The following is a 19,944-nucleotide window of genomic DNA, read 5'->3' on the forward strand; positions in this document are numbered from 1 at the left end:
CAAAGGAGTGGACGAAGGGAAATAACTCCTACAGCCTTGTACGAGTTATCTCCCCTCGTCCAACTAACGTTATATCTCAGATGCCATTATATATCAGATGCCAAATTAATTCAAAATGGCGTTCCGCGTTAATGGTAAACGTTACCGAAACACCAACAAACATGAAAATCATCAGAATAACATTTTGAATCATACTTAAATTTCTTTTTTTGGAAAAAGATTAAAAAATGAAGATTTTCTAAAAATAGACTTATTTGACCCCATAGCGAACGCTTTTATTTGACCTCTGACCCTAAAACTTTTAGTGAGTAAAAGCTAGAGCCAGGCATTAACTACAAATAACATAATTACCCGACCCCTGTAAAATGAATACTTTTTTAATTATGGGCATTTTAAGCTTTTTAATACATGACGTCATGGCGGCCATCTTGGATTTCAAATCAACTTAAAAAATAACATAACTTGGCCAAGACAATCCAAGGATTATTTCAGCTAAGATTGAGCTGAATGCCACTTGTGGAACTTGAGAAGAAGTTTAAAATGTAAAACTATTTTTAATATAGAATATATAGGGGGAAATTCAAAATGGCGTATACCGGAAACCGCATGTGTTACATAAAAACTAAACACATCAAATTCATCAGAATAACATTCTACATCATACTAAGAATTATTTTTTGGAAAAAGATTGAAAAATGAAGATTTTCTAAAAATAGACTAATTTGACCCCATAACGAACGCTTTTATTTGACCTCTGAACCTAAAACGTTTTGAGAGTAAAAGCTAGAGTCAGGCATTAACTACAAATAACTTAAATACATGACCCCTGTAAAATGAAAACTTTTTGAATTATGGGCATTTTAAGCTTTTTAATACATGACGTCATGGCGGCCATCTTGGATTTCAAACCAACTTAAAAAATAACATAACTTGGCCAGGACAATCCAAGGATTATTTCAGCTAAGATTGAGCTGAATGCCACTTGTGGAACTTGAGAAGAAGTTTAAAATGTAAAACTATTTTTAATATAGAATATATAGGGGGAAATTCAAAATGGCGTATACCGGAAACCGCATGTGTTACATAAAAACTAAACACATCAAATTCATCAGAATGACATTCTACATCATACTAAGAATAATTTTTTGGAAAAAGATTGAAAAATGAAGATTTTCTAAAAATAGACTAACTTGACCCCCAGGCGAGCTTTTTTATTTGACCTCTGACCTTTAACTTGTAAGTTTATAAAAGTTAGCCCCAAAGTTACTGTAACATAATATCATAACATTACTCTTGTTTCTTGAATACTTTTCGAGTTATGGCCATTTTAAACTTTTGAGGTATGACGTCATGGCGGCCATCTTGGTTTCTTGACCTACTTGAAGATGTTGCTGTCACCCCTTCAACTCATGCCATATACAATAGGCATACCTGACTTGGCATACATTTTACCATTTTCCCACAACTTGTGTGACAAAATAAAATGCAGAAGAAGAATAATAATAATAATAATAATAATAAACAGAACAGAAACAATAGGTCTTTTCACCACTTTTGGTGAAAAGCCCTAATAATAATAATAATAATAATAAACAGAACAGAAACAATAGGTCTTTTCACCACTTTTGGTGAAAAGCCCTAATAACAAACGATCAAATACAAAGTACATGAAACAGTAAGATAGATCCACAGCAGATTTACTATAAACGATATTGTTTAATTTGTGTTAATGATCCCCTTGGTAAAAGGACTATTGTTATTGATTAGAAATAATGTTCAGGTGGTTTCAGATGGATATTAACAAATAGCCTATTAGAAGATTTAATAAATAACAGTTGAAGTTAAAATGATATCATTGCAGCGCATGCTATAATCAGTATGTTAATGTTGGTGGTCGAAACATGTTTTTAGGTCAGGAAGTTCCAGACGCTTCATCCCAGAAATCTTGTCCAGGCAAGAATACTTCTTCTTTCCAGTCAGAAAGCTGAGGTTAACTTAAAAGGGGCAGTAATTTTGAATGATAGTTATGGTTTCAATACAATGACACAGGGACGGATTGACAATTGTTTGTTCGAACTGTTTGTATTGAAGTTATAGAAACTGTACGGTTTTACAAGTAATTGTCTAATAAAGGCATTCAGTCCTTTTATATCCCTTAAAAGTTTATAATGATATTGGTTTGATTATTAAAGGGTCAAACATTTCAATATCTTAACTTTCAATGATTATTGATTTGTGTATATATCATATGTAGGTATATTTGGAGTACCGAAGGAACTTTGTACTCAACAGTACTACCGAGCTGTAGAGGAGTTCAATAGGACTAGAGGAAGACGTTCGACCTTGACCGAGGTACACTTCATTGACAAGGACACACAGATGTGTCAGCTGATTCAGACGACCTTCACTAAATGTTTTAGTGGAGACCCTGGAGCTGCCAGTGGAGGAAGACACAAAGTCTCATCATCTGTTATGGCTCCTCGACAGAATACACCAGTTTTACAACGGTCTAACAGTCTACCATCAAACACAGAGGGTTCTTCTGTACATCCTAGTAATCTATCTCCCAGGGATCAACCAAGAAACTTGCAGCGTTCAACATCCAGTGGCCAATGTTTTGAGATTGGTAGTAATTTAACTGTACACATCATCAATGGAAATATTGTGGATATTAAAGCTGATGCTATTGTCAGTCCTGAGAACATCCAATGTGACAGTACAGGAAGGATTGCCAGGGAAATCGCTCGAGTGGCCGGAGAACGTTATGTGGTAGATGACCAATCAGAGTTAAAACTTAGCCATAGAAAACCAAAGCTGACGGAGGTACTAGACACTTTAGCAGGAACATCTCACTTTAAATATGTACTACATGTAGTTGCACCTAAATGGGATGCTGCTGCTGTTGATGATCAGAGAACATACTGGAAATGTCTGGAACAATCTTACAACAATGTCTTCTCAACAGTTGATACAAAACATTTGGCTGTATCATCAATCGCCTTACCTATTCTTGGAAATGGTAAGAAAGTGTTTTTCTTCTTAATCAAATTGTTAATACTAGCCTGAAAGCTAGTGGCATAAGTTTACAGTTGTTGAACAAGTTTAATGATATCTATCATATATATATATAGCCAGAAGAACAAGTTTAATGATTTCTGTGATGTATATATAGCCATTGTGTATTTGTAATTACATAAGTACATCCCAGTCTCGTATCCAAGCAGACTTCAACTAAAATGTCCACCACTTCCTTGGAAACAGTGACCAGAAGATATATATTTATCACAGGGAACATCTCCAAACCATTTCAAAAATGACTTTTTTTTTTTTTCTAAACGAAAGCTTTTTAACTTGCGTTGTCAGCTTTAAGGCCCATGAGCCTCTTGTTAAAAAATGGCTGCCATTTTCTGGTTTCTTATGATTTTGCTGGAATTTGGTATATATAGGGATTTTGAAGGATGCTGAACAGGGTGACAACAGTTTTGAAAGGTTTGGTCACTATGGTAATGAAATGGAAGCCTCTTATTGGTCAAAAATGTAGATTTTGTCCGATTTTGATAAAATTTGGTACATGTATGTAGGTGATTCACGATTCTACAAATGCAGCTGTGACTTTAAAAAAATGGTCACCATTTTGCTGTCTTCTGATTGGTGGAAATTTATAGGTTAGTTTTCGATAAAATAAGGTGTTTAGAAATATTATTACTTCAGGAACAATATTGTAGTTTCTCTAAGCTTTGATCATTATCATCTATGGGGGTTGTTTTGAGGACTTCTGTAATCGGCCATTCCAATTGACATCCTGCAACAGTCAACAGTATGCATATGTTCAATCGTTATCCTTCTTCCGTAGGTGTAAAACTTTGGTCTGAAGTACATGTATCCTAGTAAATTAAAGGGAATCAATTATGTAATAATTATAATTTGGTGCCCGAATATGCGTGGCACATTTGGGAAATCCTCTGGACCTCTTGTTTACTTGTCAATCTTTATTCCAATTGTATATCAACATTGATATGCTTAGAGCTACATATGGTTTTCAGTCCAAATCATTTTTGTGTTTCAGTTTCATTTACAAACATTCAATATGAATTCTAAATCTAAAATGTTATTGTGTGAATTACACACTGGGCTAATTCTCCAAACCTTGAGACAACCACCATTGTGACCTTAGCTTCAATTTCAAGGTCATTGTAATAATTCAAAATGGCCACTCTTCAATCTTTTTTAGTTGCTGATGCTTTAATGAAATCACTGAATGAATATTTGACTCCGGACTTTTATCACTCTCATCTTCATCTTTTGTTTATATCTATTTTATTGTCTCTGCTTAAACTTGAAAATATCAAACTTAAAATATCACCACTTTCTGTGTAAACAACAAATAAGTAAACCTTGATTGCCCGTTATTTTCACAAACTGTTTCAAAATTTAATGATCTGTTGTTTCATTAGTAATTTGTACTTTATTCTATGATCAGGTACTATTTATTTATTCTATATCAGGTACACATCCTGCTCCAATCATCACTATCTCCAAAATGTTAGTAGAGATTTGTAAAAGCTATGCTGACAAGACTCCTACAAAGAAAACATTGTATTTCTGCAATGATGACACAGCAGCTGTATATCACTTGAAAGGTGTCTTTGAAAAGTATTTTAACAAAAGAAATGAATCAAAGGAGGACAACCGAGGTCAAAGGGAAGATCAGAAGGAGCAAACTGTCCATGATGTAACTGGACAAGACCAAGGGTCAGAGGTCACAGAGGACTGTTGTATCTGTATGGACACTATGACTAAACCTAAGAAGCTGTCTTGTGGTCATGTATTCTGTACAGAATGTATTGATCAACAGTTTAAATATTGGCCAGCCTGTCCCCAGTGTGGGGCTGTACATGGGAAAATCACGGGGGACCAGCCACCAGGGACTATGACTGTTACCACCACCAAGTCATACGGGTGACATAGCTACCTACCAGGGTACAGTGGATGTGGTATCATCAACATCACCTATAACTTCCCCTCGGGGAAACAGGGCGTGAGTATAGGACATTGTTAAGTAAGGATGTTACTGCTACGTACATAATGACATACAAAGTATATTAAAGGAACTGTTTATGGACTTGTTTCTTCACATTCACCATAATTTGTTGGTACTTCATCATGACATATAGTTGTTAGTTTTTAGCTCACTTAAAATCCCTACTTGTCTTGAGCACCTGAATGGACTTTGATGAAATTCGGTCTTGGGCATTTTTGCGCAAAGAGGATCAATCATTGTCTAAATGGTGGGTATGGCTCCCCTGGGGCCAGAGGGGCCAAATAAGGGAAATTGAGGTTAATCATTTATATCCCTACTAGTCCTGAACGCCTGAATTGCTTTTGATGAAATTTGGCTGGGAGCATTATTGGGCAAAGGAGAACTAATGTGGTATAAACTGAAGGTGTGGCTCCCCTGGGGTCAGAGGGATGGGGCCCAATAAGGGAAATCAAGGAATGAATTCAATGAGATTATTTTGCCATAATTACTGAAATATCTATGTGGGCAATATAGGCCCTCGTGGCCTTTTGTTCATGAATTTTAATATTGTTTTGATCCCCTTTTTACAATTTAAATATTTCATATATAAATTGAATATGAATTCTTATTTTTGTCATTTTGACTCCATAGAGTTTCATAATGGATATTTATAGTTCAAAGATATTTTTGTAAAGATACAATATGCTTATTGTAATAATAACTACATGTATAAACTCTCAAATAAAGGTTTCCTTTCCGTCCGTCTTGTATGTAACACCAAAGTCTGTCATCTCTAGTGGCTTCATTCCTTGAGGGATTTTGATCAAACTTCACACAATGATACAAGACCATAATATCTCAGACACGATTGAGTTACTGTGGGTCAAGGTCACTGTTACTATTTTTACCAGGGGTGGTATACCCAGTATGCTTGTTTATTTTAAGGTCCTATTACATGTATATGATGTTTCTTTGTATGTTTTGCAGCCATTTTTCATGTTCTTTTAGACTGATCATCCAACTCCTGGTAAACTTTACCAGGGCATCATGAGACCAGCTTATCTCCCTGACAATAAGAAAGGTCGCCTTGTAGCCAAGCTGTTAGAAATAGCCTTTGACAGGAAGTTGGTGTTTACCATTGGAAGGTCAAGGACAACTGGACATGAGGAGGTCGTGACCTGGAATGGAATTCACCACAAAACCAGAATTGATGGTGGTCCACAGGCGTAAGTCTTGTTATCCAAATAGCTACTAGCTGCTTGATCGTTCCGTCTTTGTGAAGAAAGACTTTTTAATCAAGAATGTGGTTATAGTTCCTGATGTTCTTTTTGTATCTCAGTTTTCCAGGTTATACTCTTAATTTTCATTGAGACCTGGAGCATGTATACAACATATCTGTTAGATCTAGCAGTATATTAAAGCGGATAGGTATAGTCAAAATCATTTGAACTAAGGTATTGATGAAAATGTCAGAAGGCAGTGTGAATTCCTAATCTACAAAAAGGGGATAATTTCTCAATTTCTAAAAATACCGTTCAACATTTAAAACATTTAAAAGATCATAAAAAGACATTATTTCTCTAATCTAAAATTACCAGTTACTTAATGATGGCCAAAATATCTTTTTGTGCTCTCAAACAGGGCCTTAATAGGCATCTGACTCTAACCCTTCTACTATTGAAGTATACATATACTCATTACCAAGTATAATGGTACCATTGACCATGATAGCCTTCTTGAATTTCTGACCAACCCAAAAATGACAACAAGAGGCCCAGAGGGCCTGTATCGCTCACCTGGTTTCATGAGATATGAAACAAGAATGATGCTTAAGTATATTTGCCACTGGTATTGCTATGTCAATATATCATAAGCATTTTATATGGGTACATGAACATTGCTTTTATTGAAATTCTAAAAATGTCAATTTAGCCAAATTGATCCCTTTTGGCCCCGCCCCTCAGCCCCCTGGGGGATCAGCCCCACCATTTGTAGAATTTTGAATCCTTACCCCAAGGGGGTGCTACCAGGCGAATATGAGTGATATCCATTGCTCTGTTTCAGAGGAGAAGTTGTTTATATCAATTCAGCCAAATTGACCCTGTTTGGCCCCGCCCCTCAGCCCCCCGAGGGGTCAGCACCACCATTTGTACAATTTTGAATCCCTACCCCAAGTAGATACTACCAGGCGAATATGAGTGATATCCATTGCTTAGTTTCAGAGAAGAAGATGTTTATATCAATTTAGCCAAATTGACCTTGTTTGGCCCCGCCCCTCAGCCCCCTGGGGGGTCATCCCCACCATTTGTACAATTTTACATCCCTACCCCAAGGGGATGCGACCAGGCAAATATGAGCAACATCCATTGCTTAGTTCAAGAGAAGAAGTCGTTTATATCCATTTAGCAAAATTGACCCCTTTTGGCCCCGCCCCTAAGACCCCTGGGGGGTCAGCCTCACCATTTGTACAATTTTGAGTCCCCACCCCATAGGGATGCTTTTGACCAAATTTGGTCAAATTCAGATCAGTAGTTATGAAGAAGAAGTCAATTGTTGGCGGACGGACGGACGGACGGACGACGGACGGACGACACGGTATGGCATAAGCTCACCTTGGTCCTTCGGACCAGGTGAGCTAATAATGAAGAAATTAATGAGAATGCAACTTTACCCTTGGACATTGATCCCAGTGGTGTCAGTGTGTGTAATTGGTGTGTCCAGTAAGATACAACGTTACCCTTGGACATTGATCCCCAGTGGTGTCAGGGTGTGTAATTGGTGTGTCCAGTAAGATACATTACATTGGACATTGATCCCCAGTGGTGTCAGTGTGTGTAATTGGTGTGTCCAGTAGGATTCATTACCCTTGGACATTGATCCCCAGTGATGTCAGGGTGTGTAATTGGTGTGTCCAGTAGGATTCATTACCCTTGGACATTGATCCCCAGTGGTGTCAGTGTGTGTAATTGGTGTGTCCAGTAGGATTCATTACCCTTGGACATTGATCCCCAGTGATGTCAGTGTGTGTAATTGGTGTGTCCAGTAAGATACAACATTACCCTTGGACATTGATCCCCAGTGGTGTCAGGGTGTGTAATTGGTGTGTCCAGTAAGATACAACGTTACCCTTGGACATTGATCCCCAGTGGTGTCAGGGTGTGTAATTGGTGTGTCCAGTAAGATACAACATTACCCTTGGACATTGATCCCCAGTGATGTCAGTGTGTGTAATTGGTGTGTCCAGTAGGATATAACGTTACCCTTGGACATTGATCCCCAGTGGTGTCAGTGTGTATAATTGGTGTGTCCAGTAAGATACAACATTACCCTTGGACATTGATCCCCAGTGGTGTCAGGGTCGTGTAATTGGTGTATCCAGTAGGATACAACGTTACACTTGGACATTGATCCCCAGTGGTGTCAGTGTGTGTAATTGGTGTATCCAGTAGGATACAACGTTACCCTTGGACATTGACCCCCAGTGGTGTCAGTGTGTGTAATTGGTGTGTCCAGTAAGATACAACATTACCCTTGGACATTGATCCCTAGTGGTGTCAGTGTGTGTAATTGGTGTGTCCAGTAGGATACTATGTTACCCTCGGACTTGATCCCCAGTGGTGTCAGGGTGTTTAGTTGGTGTATCAGGTAGTATTCTGATTTTCTCCTATTGGAGGTGGAGTCAGAGGATGAGGGATCCGTGTCCAGGATGTGGATGATTTTGATATTCTACATCCTGTAATTAATGTTATTTGAGGTTGAAGTGTAACATTACTGGACTGTCTCTCTGTATTCTGATGTCCTGTCTCTCTGTATTCTGATGTCCTGTCTCTCTATATTCTAATGTCCTGTCTCTCTGTATTCTGATGTCCTGTCTCTCTATATTCTGATGTCCTGTCTCTCTGTATTCTGATGTCCTGTCTCTCTGTATTCTGATGTCCTGTCTCTCTGTATTCTGATGTCCTGTCTCTCTGTATTCTGATGTCCGGTCTCTCTGTATTCTGATGTCCTGTCTCTCTGTATTCTGATGTCCTGTCTCTCTGTATTCTGATGTCCTGTCTCTCTGTATTCTGATGTCCTGTCTCTCTGTATTCTGATGTCCGGTCTCTCTGTATTCTGATGTCCGGTCTCTCTGTATTCTGATGTCCTGTCTCTCTGTATTCTGATGTCCGGTCTCTCTGTATTCTGATGTCCTGTCTCTCTGTATTCTGATGTCCTGTCTCTCTGTATTCTGATGTCCTGTCTCTCTGTATTCTGATGTCCTGTCTCTCTATATTCTGATGTCCTGTCTCTCTGTATTCTGATGTCCTGTCTCTCTATATTCTGATGTCCTGTCTCTCTGTATTCTGATGTCCTGTCTCTCTGTATTCTGATGTCCTGTCTCTCTCTCTATTCTGATGTCCTGTCTCTCTCTATTCTGATGTCCTGTCTCTCTCTATTCTGATGTCCTGTCTCTCTCTATTCTGATGTCCTGTCTCTCTCTATTCTGATGTCCTGTCTCTCTCTATTCTGATGTCCTGTGATGCCAAAGTGAAATTCTCGTTATAGTTTCTCCTACGTATTGTTGTTTGTATTTAGAGCATGTGATGAGATAGACCTGGGCCCACATTCATAAAAAATCTTAAGTTAAATACTTAAGTTTGACTTAAGTTATACTTAACTATAAATATTTTACTTAGTTAAATAAAACTTAAGTTAGAACTTAAGTACTATTCATAAACGACTTAAGTATTTACTTAGTGCATACTTAGCTAAGTATAAATATTTAAGTATTTCATGTAGTTGCTATGTTGTTAAGTAGCTGCGTGATGTCTTTCGTAAAACGTGAAATTTGACACCGGCGTTCCTAGCATGGCAACAGCAAAAAAGACGAGATGACCAAACTTGACAAAGGACGAATGTCTGGCGATGGTGAGGCTAGTACATGTTTACAAGTGAAAGAAAACATGTCATACGTGGACGATTTAAGGACGGAATGTCGGCATCGGCAAATAGGCAAGCGTGAGTTCAGGTTGCCGGCAGATTGAACAGTTCAGATGCATTAATCAGGAGAGAGCCGGAAGAATGCACGAAAATTAGACTAACCTCGTCGTTCAGGCCAAAAATGCATATAGCGTGTTCATCGTATAGTCAAGGAGAACAAGTACGTTTTAGTTAATTTCCACTAAACCAAACATCAGTTGAAATGTACATATCAAACCCATAGTTACATTGTACGATCTGTAAAATCCCGCTCCCCAAACACGCTAGAACTGTCACAGCAATCAACTGTTATTTAAAACTTTCGGGCCGGAATGCACATGAACGGGTTCAAGTTAAAGTACAAGTAACCTCAATTTTTTTTTAATATACAATTAAGAACTCTATATACCGTATATAATTTTTTTTAATTAATGAATAAAAGATACAATAAAACTTTGAGGCAGTATTTCTGGTTTGTCAAAGTCAGCAAGAGAAACAAAAATGAAGTTTTATCTAAATAGAATTTGATTGGTATGTGGGTATGTTCCTTATAAACTACAATTGGTCCGTGTCGTTGTAGTATTGACTTCGTTATGGGCCTTAGCGATAGTGAGATTGACTCAAACCTTTACATCTTGTTTTAAATGATTGAATACAACAAAATCTGAAGTTAATGATTTTTTCTTAAAAACAAGTTGATTTCTGTCGATTTCGTGAAGTCATCTTTCACCTGAGTTGTTAAGTATTTACTTAAGTATTTCTAAAGGAAGTTAAACATCCTCATGACGTTACTTAACTTTAAGTAAAAACTTAAGTAATACTTAAGCTTAAGTAGTTTTATGAATACAACTTAAGATAAAACCTTGAATTAAGTAAATACTTAAGTTTATTTTAGTACTTAAGTACAAATGTCCTACTTAAGTATTTACTTAAGTGAAATACTCAACTTAAGTTTTTTTGTGTTGTTAAGTATTTACTTAATTCAAGGTTTTATCTTAAGTTGTATTCATAAAACTACTTAAGCTTAAGTATTACTTAAGTTTTTACTTAAAGTTAAGTAACGTCATGAGGATGTTTAACTCCCTTTAAAAATACTTAAGTAAATACTTAACAACACAGGTGAAAGATGACTTCACGAAATCAACAGAAATCAACTTGTTTTTAAGAAAAAAAATCATTAACTTCAGATTTTGTTGTATTCAATCATTTAAAACAAGATGTAAAGGTTTGAATCGAAGATGGATGAGTCAATCTCACTATCGTTAAGGCCCATTACGAAGTCAATAGTCAATACTACAACGACACGGAGCAATTGTAGTTTATAATGAACATACCTACATACCAATCAAATTTTATTTAGATAAAACTTCATTTTTGTTTCTCTTGCTGACTTTGACAAACCAGAAATACTGCCTCAAAGTTTTATTGTATCTTTTATTCATTAATTAAAAAAAATGTATATCTATAGAGTTCTTACCTGTGTATTAAAAAAACATTGAGGTTACTTGTACTTTAACTTAAAACCTGTTCATGTGCATTCCGGCCCTGTCATGTATTTAGTACTCCCCTGCTTTGATAACGAAACGAAAGTTTTAAATAACAGTTGATTGTTGTGACAGTTCTATCATGTTTGGGGAGCGGGATTTTACAGATCGTACAATGTAACTAGGGGTTTGATATGTACATTTCAACTGATGTTTGTTTTAGTGGAAATTAACTAAAACGTACTTGTTCTCCTTGACTCTACGATGGACATGCTATGTGCATTTTTGGCCTGAACGACGAGGTTAGTCTAATTTTTGTGCATTCTTCCGGCTCTCTCCTGATTAACGCATTTGAACTGTTCAATCTGCCGGCAACCTGAACCCACGCTTGCCTATTTGCAGATGCCGACATTCCGTCCTTAAATCGTCCACGTATGACATGTTTTCTTTCACTTGTAAACATGTACTAGCCTCACCATTACCAGACATTCGTCCTTTGTCCAGTTTGGTCATCTCGTCTTTTTTGCTGTTGCCATTTCTGGATTCTGATCGTCTTGGAATGCCAGGATTCCAAGATAATCAGATCAGACGGTGCCGAATTTCGCGTTTTACGAAAAACATCACGCAGCTACTTAACAACAACATAGCAACTACATGAAATACTTAAATATTTATACTTAGCTAAGTATGCACTAAGTAAATACTTAAGTCGTTTATGAATAGTACTTAAGTTCTAACTTAAGTTTTATTTAACTAAGTAAAATATTTATAGTTAAGTATAACTTAAGTCAAACTTAAGTATTAACTTAAGATTTTTTATGAATATGGGCCCTGGTCTTGGACATTGCTGGGGTACAGGTGGATGATGAGGCCTTTAGGGGGCATACTTTGCTGGATGCTCTCCTTTAAGTAGTCTGCCAGGTATTGTAATTGTAGCATGCAAGGGAATTTCACTATTCCTAAGGTAGCTTCTTGGTAGAGTGTCATTGTTTTTAACTGTTTTAGCCACTTTAGCGGGTGGGTATTCACTGGTGGAACTTGGCCTTTTACAACCCGAGTTGATAACTTTGGTCCGAGAGACAGAAGATGATAATAAGTTCATCTCTTGAACTTGAGAAGAAATGGCTTCCTTGGCTGCCATGTCAAAGGTGAAAAATAACAACACTTTGTTTAAACCCCCCCCCCCCCCCCCTCCTCTCTTCACACTCCTACCAGTTTTTAGCTGAATGGCACCAGTGGAACTGGAGAAGTTCAAAATGTGCTTTTCAAGATGGCTGTTATGATGGCCATCTTGGATTTTAGACCAACTCAAAAATAAGAACACTTCATCTGGAAAATCTCAGGATAATTTCAGATAAGTTTGAGCTGAACCCCACTAGTGGAGCTTGAGAAGTTGGAAATGTGAAAAGTTTGCTGACGGTGGATAGCACACAAAGATGGACGAAGCACATGGCTATAGGTCATCCTGACCCTTTTGGTCAGATGACCTAGAAATTAAGCTAGAATGTAAATCAGCTATGAACATTCATTTTGTCTGCAAAGTCAAATTAGCCAGAAAGAATACAGTTTTTATGGTATTTCTTAACAGTTCCATTCTTGCATTTTGAACACTTCAGAAAATATGCTGAGTAGTGATGAAATGTGATTTTACTACCTAAATATTTGTTTTCTAGGTTTGGATATCCAGATCCTACCTATTTGGATAGAGCTCTGCAAGAGTTGGCAGCTCAAGGAGTCACAGAGGAGTCACTCAATGATCCATGAGTTGACTTCATGATGTCACAGAGAAGTCTCTCTGATTGGAAGACCACTATCAATTGACCAAGCCTCTCTAAGATTCATGAGTGGGTGTTTTTGCAAAGAGACTATCATATTGGAAAGTCAAAGACACAACTTGGAAATATGTTTGGTGAACAATATGCTCTCTGATCCCGCTAGATGGAAATGAGAATTGAAAGTTGTGACATTATGTTCATTTCTAATGCCAGGGCTGGTTTTTTTCAGTGACCAAACAGTTGGACCAGAGTTATTTATAAAGTGAAGACAGACCTACGTAGTGATTTTATGTTGCTTTCAGATGATAGATTCATCAAGATTTATTCCTAAATTAATTTAAAAAATTAGATGGAGCTGTTTGTTGGCATAAAGAAACAGGCCCCAGTCCTACACTAACATATCTTGTAAAGGCAGTGTGTATCGAATCCCATTTTGTTCCAGATCATATTTTATTATACATTGTATATTATATTAAATTATGATTGAGTTGTATATGTATAACTATGCCAAAAGAAACATTTGTATACGTCATGCTTCGGTTATCCTCCAAATTTTGAGTTTCTATTATAATCTTTTATATTCAAAGCAGATATATAGAGGATATCTAACAGTGTTTTCTGTAATACCAAATATATTTCACGAGTGTGGCTAATATTTTGATATTTTTCACGAGTGTGCAGATTTGGAGGATATCTAACAGTGTCTTCAGTAATACCAAATATATTTCACGAGTGGGGCTAATATTTTTATATTTTTCACGAGTGTTAGATATTCTGTTTATTACATTTTTTATCAACGAAAACCCTACCCCGTATGCTAACTAGGACTACAGCGATAATTTGTAAACAAAAATAAAATTTCCGTGGTTTGAGCGGAGCGAATTAGACGGAAATTATTTTCCCTTAGGTTGCGAGTTTTCTCATAGGTGGCGTCATGGTATTTGCACGTGCAGTTGACAGTGTTAGGTATAACGTTTGTCATTCAGCGAGGGTAGACCAGAGGCGACACACGTGTATACGCAAATTAATATCCGAGACGAAAACAAAGAGAGTTCACAGCTTGGAAGTGAGTCTGAAGTTTCGGCTACTCTGAAACAGATTTTGAGTGAATTCAGAAGCCAGAAAATTGAACTAAATGAATTGAAGGAACAGGTGCGTGGTCAGTCCCAGACGGTAGTCTCCGAAGTTAAAAAGTTAAAAACTGAAACAGAGCTGTCGTGGAAATACGAAGGTAACAAGAAACAGTATTCTTTTAACACTGAAATACTTGACATTGTAAAGCAAGCACAGTGGGCTTTGGTTAACGGTAAAGTTGACTATTTGAAGGAAGTATTGTCAGAGTGTGAAGATAAACTGAAACAACGTAATAAACTCATTCGTATCGCCGATACTTCCGAAGGCGGCTGGGAGACAGTGCGGCAGTATGAAAGTAATCCTGTGGCCAGTGATTCGGAGGATGAAAACAAGATTCATCGGGCAGAGGCTAGGGCCTTTAAGAGGAAAAACGATAGACTTAAGAAAAAACCAAGTCAAGGAAAACGCGCTACTCAAGGTGTTACTTTTAATAATGGCGGTAGCAGTGTGCCTATGTTTAATTGGAGTGGACCGGCAGCTGGGGGAGCTAATGGTTTTGGACCGGCCAGGTCGGGATACAGAATGGATCAGCCCTTTCGTATGTTCAGCGGGCCCAGGAGTGGAGCCTGCTTCAGTTGCGGAGAGTGGAACCACTTCCGGAAGGACTGTCCCCACATTGGACCCAACAGAGCAGGAACGGACCAATCAGTGGGAACCAAAAAGTGATGACGTAGATAACGTTGATGCGAACACTTTCAAAGATGAGTATGAGACTATTGATGATAGTGTTTTTACCCATGATTATTATGAATATGAGGAAGGGCAAAAACATATTATTGTTAAGGGAAGGTTAAAAAGACATATAGATTTTTGGCAGGAAATAGGGGCTTGTGATTTTATCAAAGATACAATTTTTAATGGATACAAAATTCCCTTTTATTCTCGGCCAGATAGTTTATTTTTAAACAACAATATGTCAGCTTTGAATGAGAAGGAGTTTGTGGTTCAAGCTATTAAAGATCTGCTAGACAGGGGCTTAGTGAAAAAATGTGACCATGTACCAACGGTAGTAAATCCGTTAACTGTATCTGTACAAAATAATAAGAAGAAGAGATTGATATTAGATTTGAGGTCGATCAATAAACATTTGTGGAAACAGTCTGTGAAATTTGAAGATTTGAGGCTGGCCTTGATGTATTTAGAACAGGGATTTTTTATGTTTAAATTTGACATACATTCAGCGTATCATTTTGTGGATATTTATGGGCCTCATACTGAATATTTGGGTTTTTCTTGGTTGATGGACGGCCAGATTGTTTATTTCAAATTTTTTGGTTTTACCGTTCGGTTTATCAACAGCTCCTTATATTTTTACGAAAATAACAAGGCCATTGGTAGCTAAATGGAGAGGTGAGGGTAAGCTGATTGTTTTGTTTCTTGATGATGGATTTGGGTGTGGTCCTAATGCCTCCCTCACTCAATTAGCAGCAGATGAGATTAAGGAGGATTTGTTGAAATCTGGTTTTATACCCAAGGCAGAAAAATCTTTGTGGGTACCAACGCAGGAATTAGAATTTCTAGGTGTAATCTTGGATGCGTTAAACGGGTTAATACATATTCCTGTCCGTAGAGTTGACAAGGCTTTAGCTACAGTGGCTGAACTTGAGGGCAGTATTCAGAAGAGTAATCGAGTACAGGTGAGAAAACTTGCTAGTTTCGTAGGGCAGATTATTTCTATGAACGTAGTTATAGGAAATGTTTCACAGATTATGACTAGGTATCTTTCTATGGATGTACATACAGCTTATAGTTGGAATTCGTATATCAAATTCTCTGAGGAGAGTATCGTACAACTACAGTTCTGGACACAAACCATAAGTAAACTTAATTCCAGACGATTACGTGACACAGGGGTTTGTTCCAAGATTATTTATAGTGACGCAAGTGGAACGGGTTTTGCTGGTTATGAAGTGAATACGGTTGATAGTGTAGCTCATGGGATGTGGTCAGTCGATGAAAGTATAAAATCGTCGACTTGGAGAGAGTTGGTAGCCGTGTTGAGGGTTTTAATTTCTTTGAAGGGTCAATTAGAGGATCACAGATTGAAATGGTTTTCAGACAATGCAGGAGTGTGCAGCATAGTTCATAAAGGTTCGATGAAAGGCGAATTACAGGATGTCGCGATTGAAATTTATCGAGTTTGTGTTTCAAAATCAATTTCGATTGAAATGGAATGGTTGCCTAGGAGTCTGAATGACAGGGCTGACTACTTATCTCGTGTTGTAGACAGAGACGACTGGGGTATATCTTTTAGTGTGTTAAACATGATTGAAACGAAGTGGGGCAGTTTAGAAGTAGATTGGTTTGCATCTGAGCATAACACTAAAAAGGCATTGTTTTATTCAAGATTTTGGAATAAAAATTCGGCCGGTGTTGATGCATTTACTGTAAGTTGGACCGGAAAATTCGGACTGTTTGTCCCGCCAATTTTCTTAATACCCAGAGTATTAAGACAGATGATGCGTACGCATGCGTCAGGTGTATTGGTTGCACCCGTGTGGAGATCTGCGAGTTTTTGGCCACTCGTATGTAGTAGTTCTACGGATAGTACATTCATTAGAAATGTAGTGGGTTGTATAGAGTTACCATCGCAGAAGGAATTTTATGTTCCGTGTAAAAACGGAAGTGGAATTTTTGGTGCGGAGGACCTTAAATTCAAAATGTTAGCATTGAAATTGATATTTTGAATTGGCTGATGGTGAATGTTAGGCGTGGCTGCCTTGATAATTGCTGGGATAATTGGAGATTATCTCGGCTGACAAGCCATGATAATATGCGTGACAGTTACAAATGTATATAGGCTGGCAAGCCATGATAATTTGTCGAGACATTGTTTCGGAGGAAATTATAAACAGGAATTTATAAAAGTTAAGATAGATTGTTAAATATATGAAGTAATGCACTACATCGATATTGCAAAGATATGCAATATTGAACCATGGTTTCAAATGGTGTGTTTTTGTTTAATGAGGTTGAAAGATAGTTGTGTATAGAGTTTAATTGATATATTATAATGTATTTTTGTTTATACGTATATTTTTGCAGAGTTTCGGTGGGGAGATCAATGAATTGCCGGAGGTGCTGCTGGATAAGGTGACCCAGATACCTGAGATTTTGGAGGGATCTCGAGCTGTGAATACAAGCAAGGCTTACAAGAGGGGATTTCTCAGATGGAAAAAGTGGGCCATTAATTCGGGTATAAATTTTGGGGACCCCTTACCGGCAAAACCTTTACATGTAGCAATTTATTTGACTTCCATTATGCAAACCGCAAACTCACCCAGTCCATTGGTTAATGCCTTTTATAGTTTAAAGTGGTTTCATGATATTTTTGATTTTAAATCTCCAACTGATTCTAAATTAGTTGTAAATATTTTGGAGGCTGGCAAACGGAAATTGGCTCGTCCTGTGATTAAGAAGGAGCCTGTAACCATTCGTATGTTGAGTGATATGTTTGATTTTCTCTACATGGAGGGTAACATTAAAAATCAACGTATCATATGTGCTTGTTTATTGGGATACGCGGGATTCCTACGAAGTGAAGAGTTATTGAAAATTAAACGGTCTGACATTGTAACGGATTCCACACATATGCGCGTGTTTATAGAATCTAGTAAGACCGATAAGTACCGAGATGGTGCTTGGATTGTGATTTCACGGACAGGGACCAAGTTGTGTCCAGTTGTAAATATTGAACGTTATTTTGAATGGCTTGGTGTGGATGAGAGTGATGATGTACATTTGTTGTGTAATTTGAGTGCTTTGAAAGATGGTTATAAGTTAAGGAAGGATAAAAAAGTGATGTCTTATACTACTTTACGTGAATTGTTCATAGAAGCTTTCAGGTCCCACGTAAACGATATATCGAAATATTGTCTACATTCTTTGCGTTCTGGGGGTGCTACGGCAGCTGCCAATCGAGGAATAGGAGATAGACTTTTTAAACGACATGGTAGATGGGTAAGTGAAAACGCTAAAGATGGTTATGTTAAAGATTCCTTTTGTGAGAGACTGCTTGTTTCTCAAAGTTTAGGTTTATAATGTTATACATATTTTTCGCATTTCCCGTTCTTTTGGATTCATCGGCGTGTACCTATCGCTAGTTACCAATAAATATAAGCAAATTTATTTATACAAGAGTTGAGTTTTTCCTATGAGAAGTGATGCAGTGGCTAAGGGAAATAAAATTTCCGTGGTTTGAGCGGAGCGAATTAGACGGAAATTATTTTCCCTTAGGTTGCGAGTTTTCTCATAGGTGGCGTCATGGTATTTGCACGTGCAGTTGACAGTGTTAGGTATAACGTGTGTCATTCAGCGAGGGTAGACCAGAGGCGACACACGTGTATACGCAAATTAATATCCGAGACCAAGTAATTGCTTATTTTTATATAAGATGGCATACATGTATACAGGATTAATTGGTAAAATATATGTATTGCATTTCATAATTCTTATGATTTTCACAGTGGGGAATTTGAAGTCTATAGTACATACATGATGTTGTAATGTGTGAATGAGTGTATGAGTTTGAGTATTTGTAAAATGTGTCGGCGTGTACCTATCGCTAGTTACCAATAAATATAAGCAAATTTATTTATACAAGAGTTGAGTTTTTCCTATGAGAAGTGATGCAGTGGCTAAGGGAAAAGTAGTTTCCCCTGTCCAGGTGCTGACATATATGTCGGGCTTTCTGATTGGTCAATTATTTTGGTATTTTCTAATCTTTAATTTGATTGGTCAAATCAGCAAATGTAATGGTAAAAATGTAATAAATATACATTATTCATTACACCCCAAGGACATTCTATCATGCTCTGTATGTTACTCAAATTTAGTTAAGGATGCTGTAATATATTTTTCATTGGTTGGTGTTAATAAGGCAAAGAAAACAAATTTACTTGGTTCTTAGGCCCTCGTATGCTTTTAAGTTCAACATCTTAACAAGAGGCCCATGGACCTTAACGGTCACCTGATTTTTGACATTTTTGGGATCAGTCAGGGCCAACATGTACATACCATTATTGATCAGTCATCCCATGTTGATAATGTTAACAAATTTCGAATGAATTTCAAAACAACTAAACAAATGATAGTCAAAAATGTGATTTCCCTATAACTATAGTAAAGTTTCCCCCCCTCCAATGTGGCAAATGTGAGACCCCAGGGTCAGGAAATTCACAATCATGGAAAAGCACTTTAAGACCCTTCCATCTGTGAAGAGTATTTGATTCTATCATATCTAAGAGTAGAGAAGAAGATTTTTGAAATTTCAGTGAATTTGACCCTTTTTGGCCCCGCCCACCAGCCCCTGGGGGTCAACCAGGGCCAACATGTACATACCATCAAATTATCATCCTATGCTGATAATTTGAACCAAGTTAGAATGAATTCCAATACAAATCCAACAAATAATAGTCAAAAATGTGATTTCCCTATATAAACAATAGTAAAGTTTACCCCCTCCCCAGGTGCAAACATGAGACCCCAGGGCCATGAAATTCACAATTATGGTAAAGCACCTTAAGGCCCTTTCATCTATGAAGAGTTCTTGATTCCACCTTATCCGAGATAA

The 19,944-nt window shown here is 37.4% G+C and overlaps 1 protein-coding gene across 1 annotated transcript in view; it reads left to right on the forward strand.

Annotated features, from left to right (window-relative positions):
* The window catches only part of LOC117314577, a 29,584-nt gene extending 23,460 nt beyond the window's left edge, over window positions 1-6,124 (forward strand). Inside the window, exons 10-12 of the mRNA XM_033868644.1 lie at window positions 2,255-3,019; window positions 4,506-5,038; window positions 6,029-6,124. Coding sequence (XP_033724535.1) covers window positions 2,255-3,019; window positions 4,506-4,963 — 1,223 coding nt within the window. The 3' untranslated portion in view covers window positions 4,964-5,038; window positions 6,029-6,124. The remainder of the gene's footprint in view (window positions 1-2,254; window positions 3,020-4,505; window positions 5,039-6,028) is intronic.
* Window positions 6,125-19,944: the final 13,820 nt, after the last annotated feature.

This window comes from Pecten maximus, chromosome 16 (assembly GCF_902652985.1).
Source record: "Pecten maximus chromosome 16, xPecMax1.1, whole genome shotgun sequence".
Lineage (NCBI taxonomy): Eukaryota > Metazoa > Mollusca > Bivalvia > Pectinida > Pectinidae > Pecten > Pecten maximus.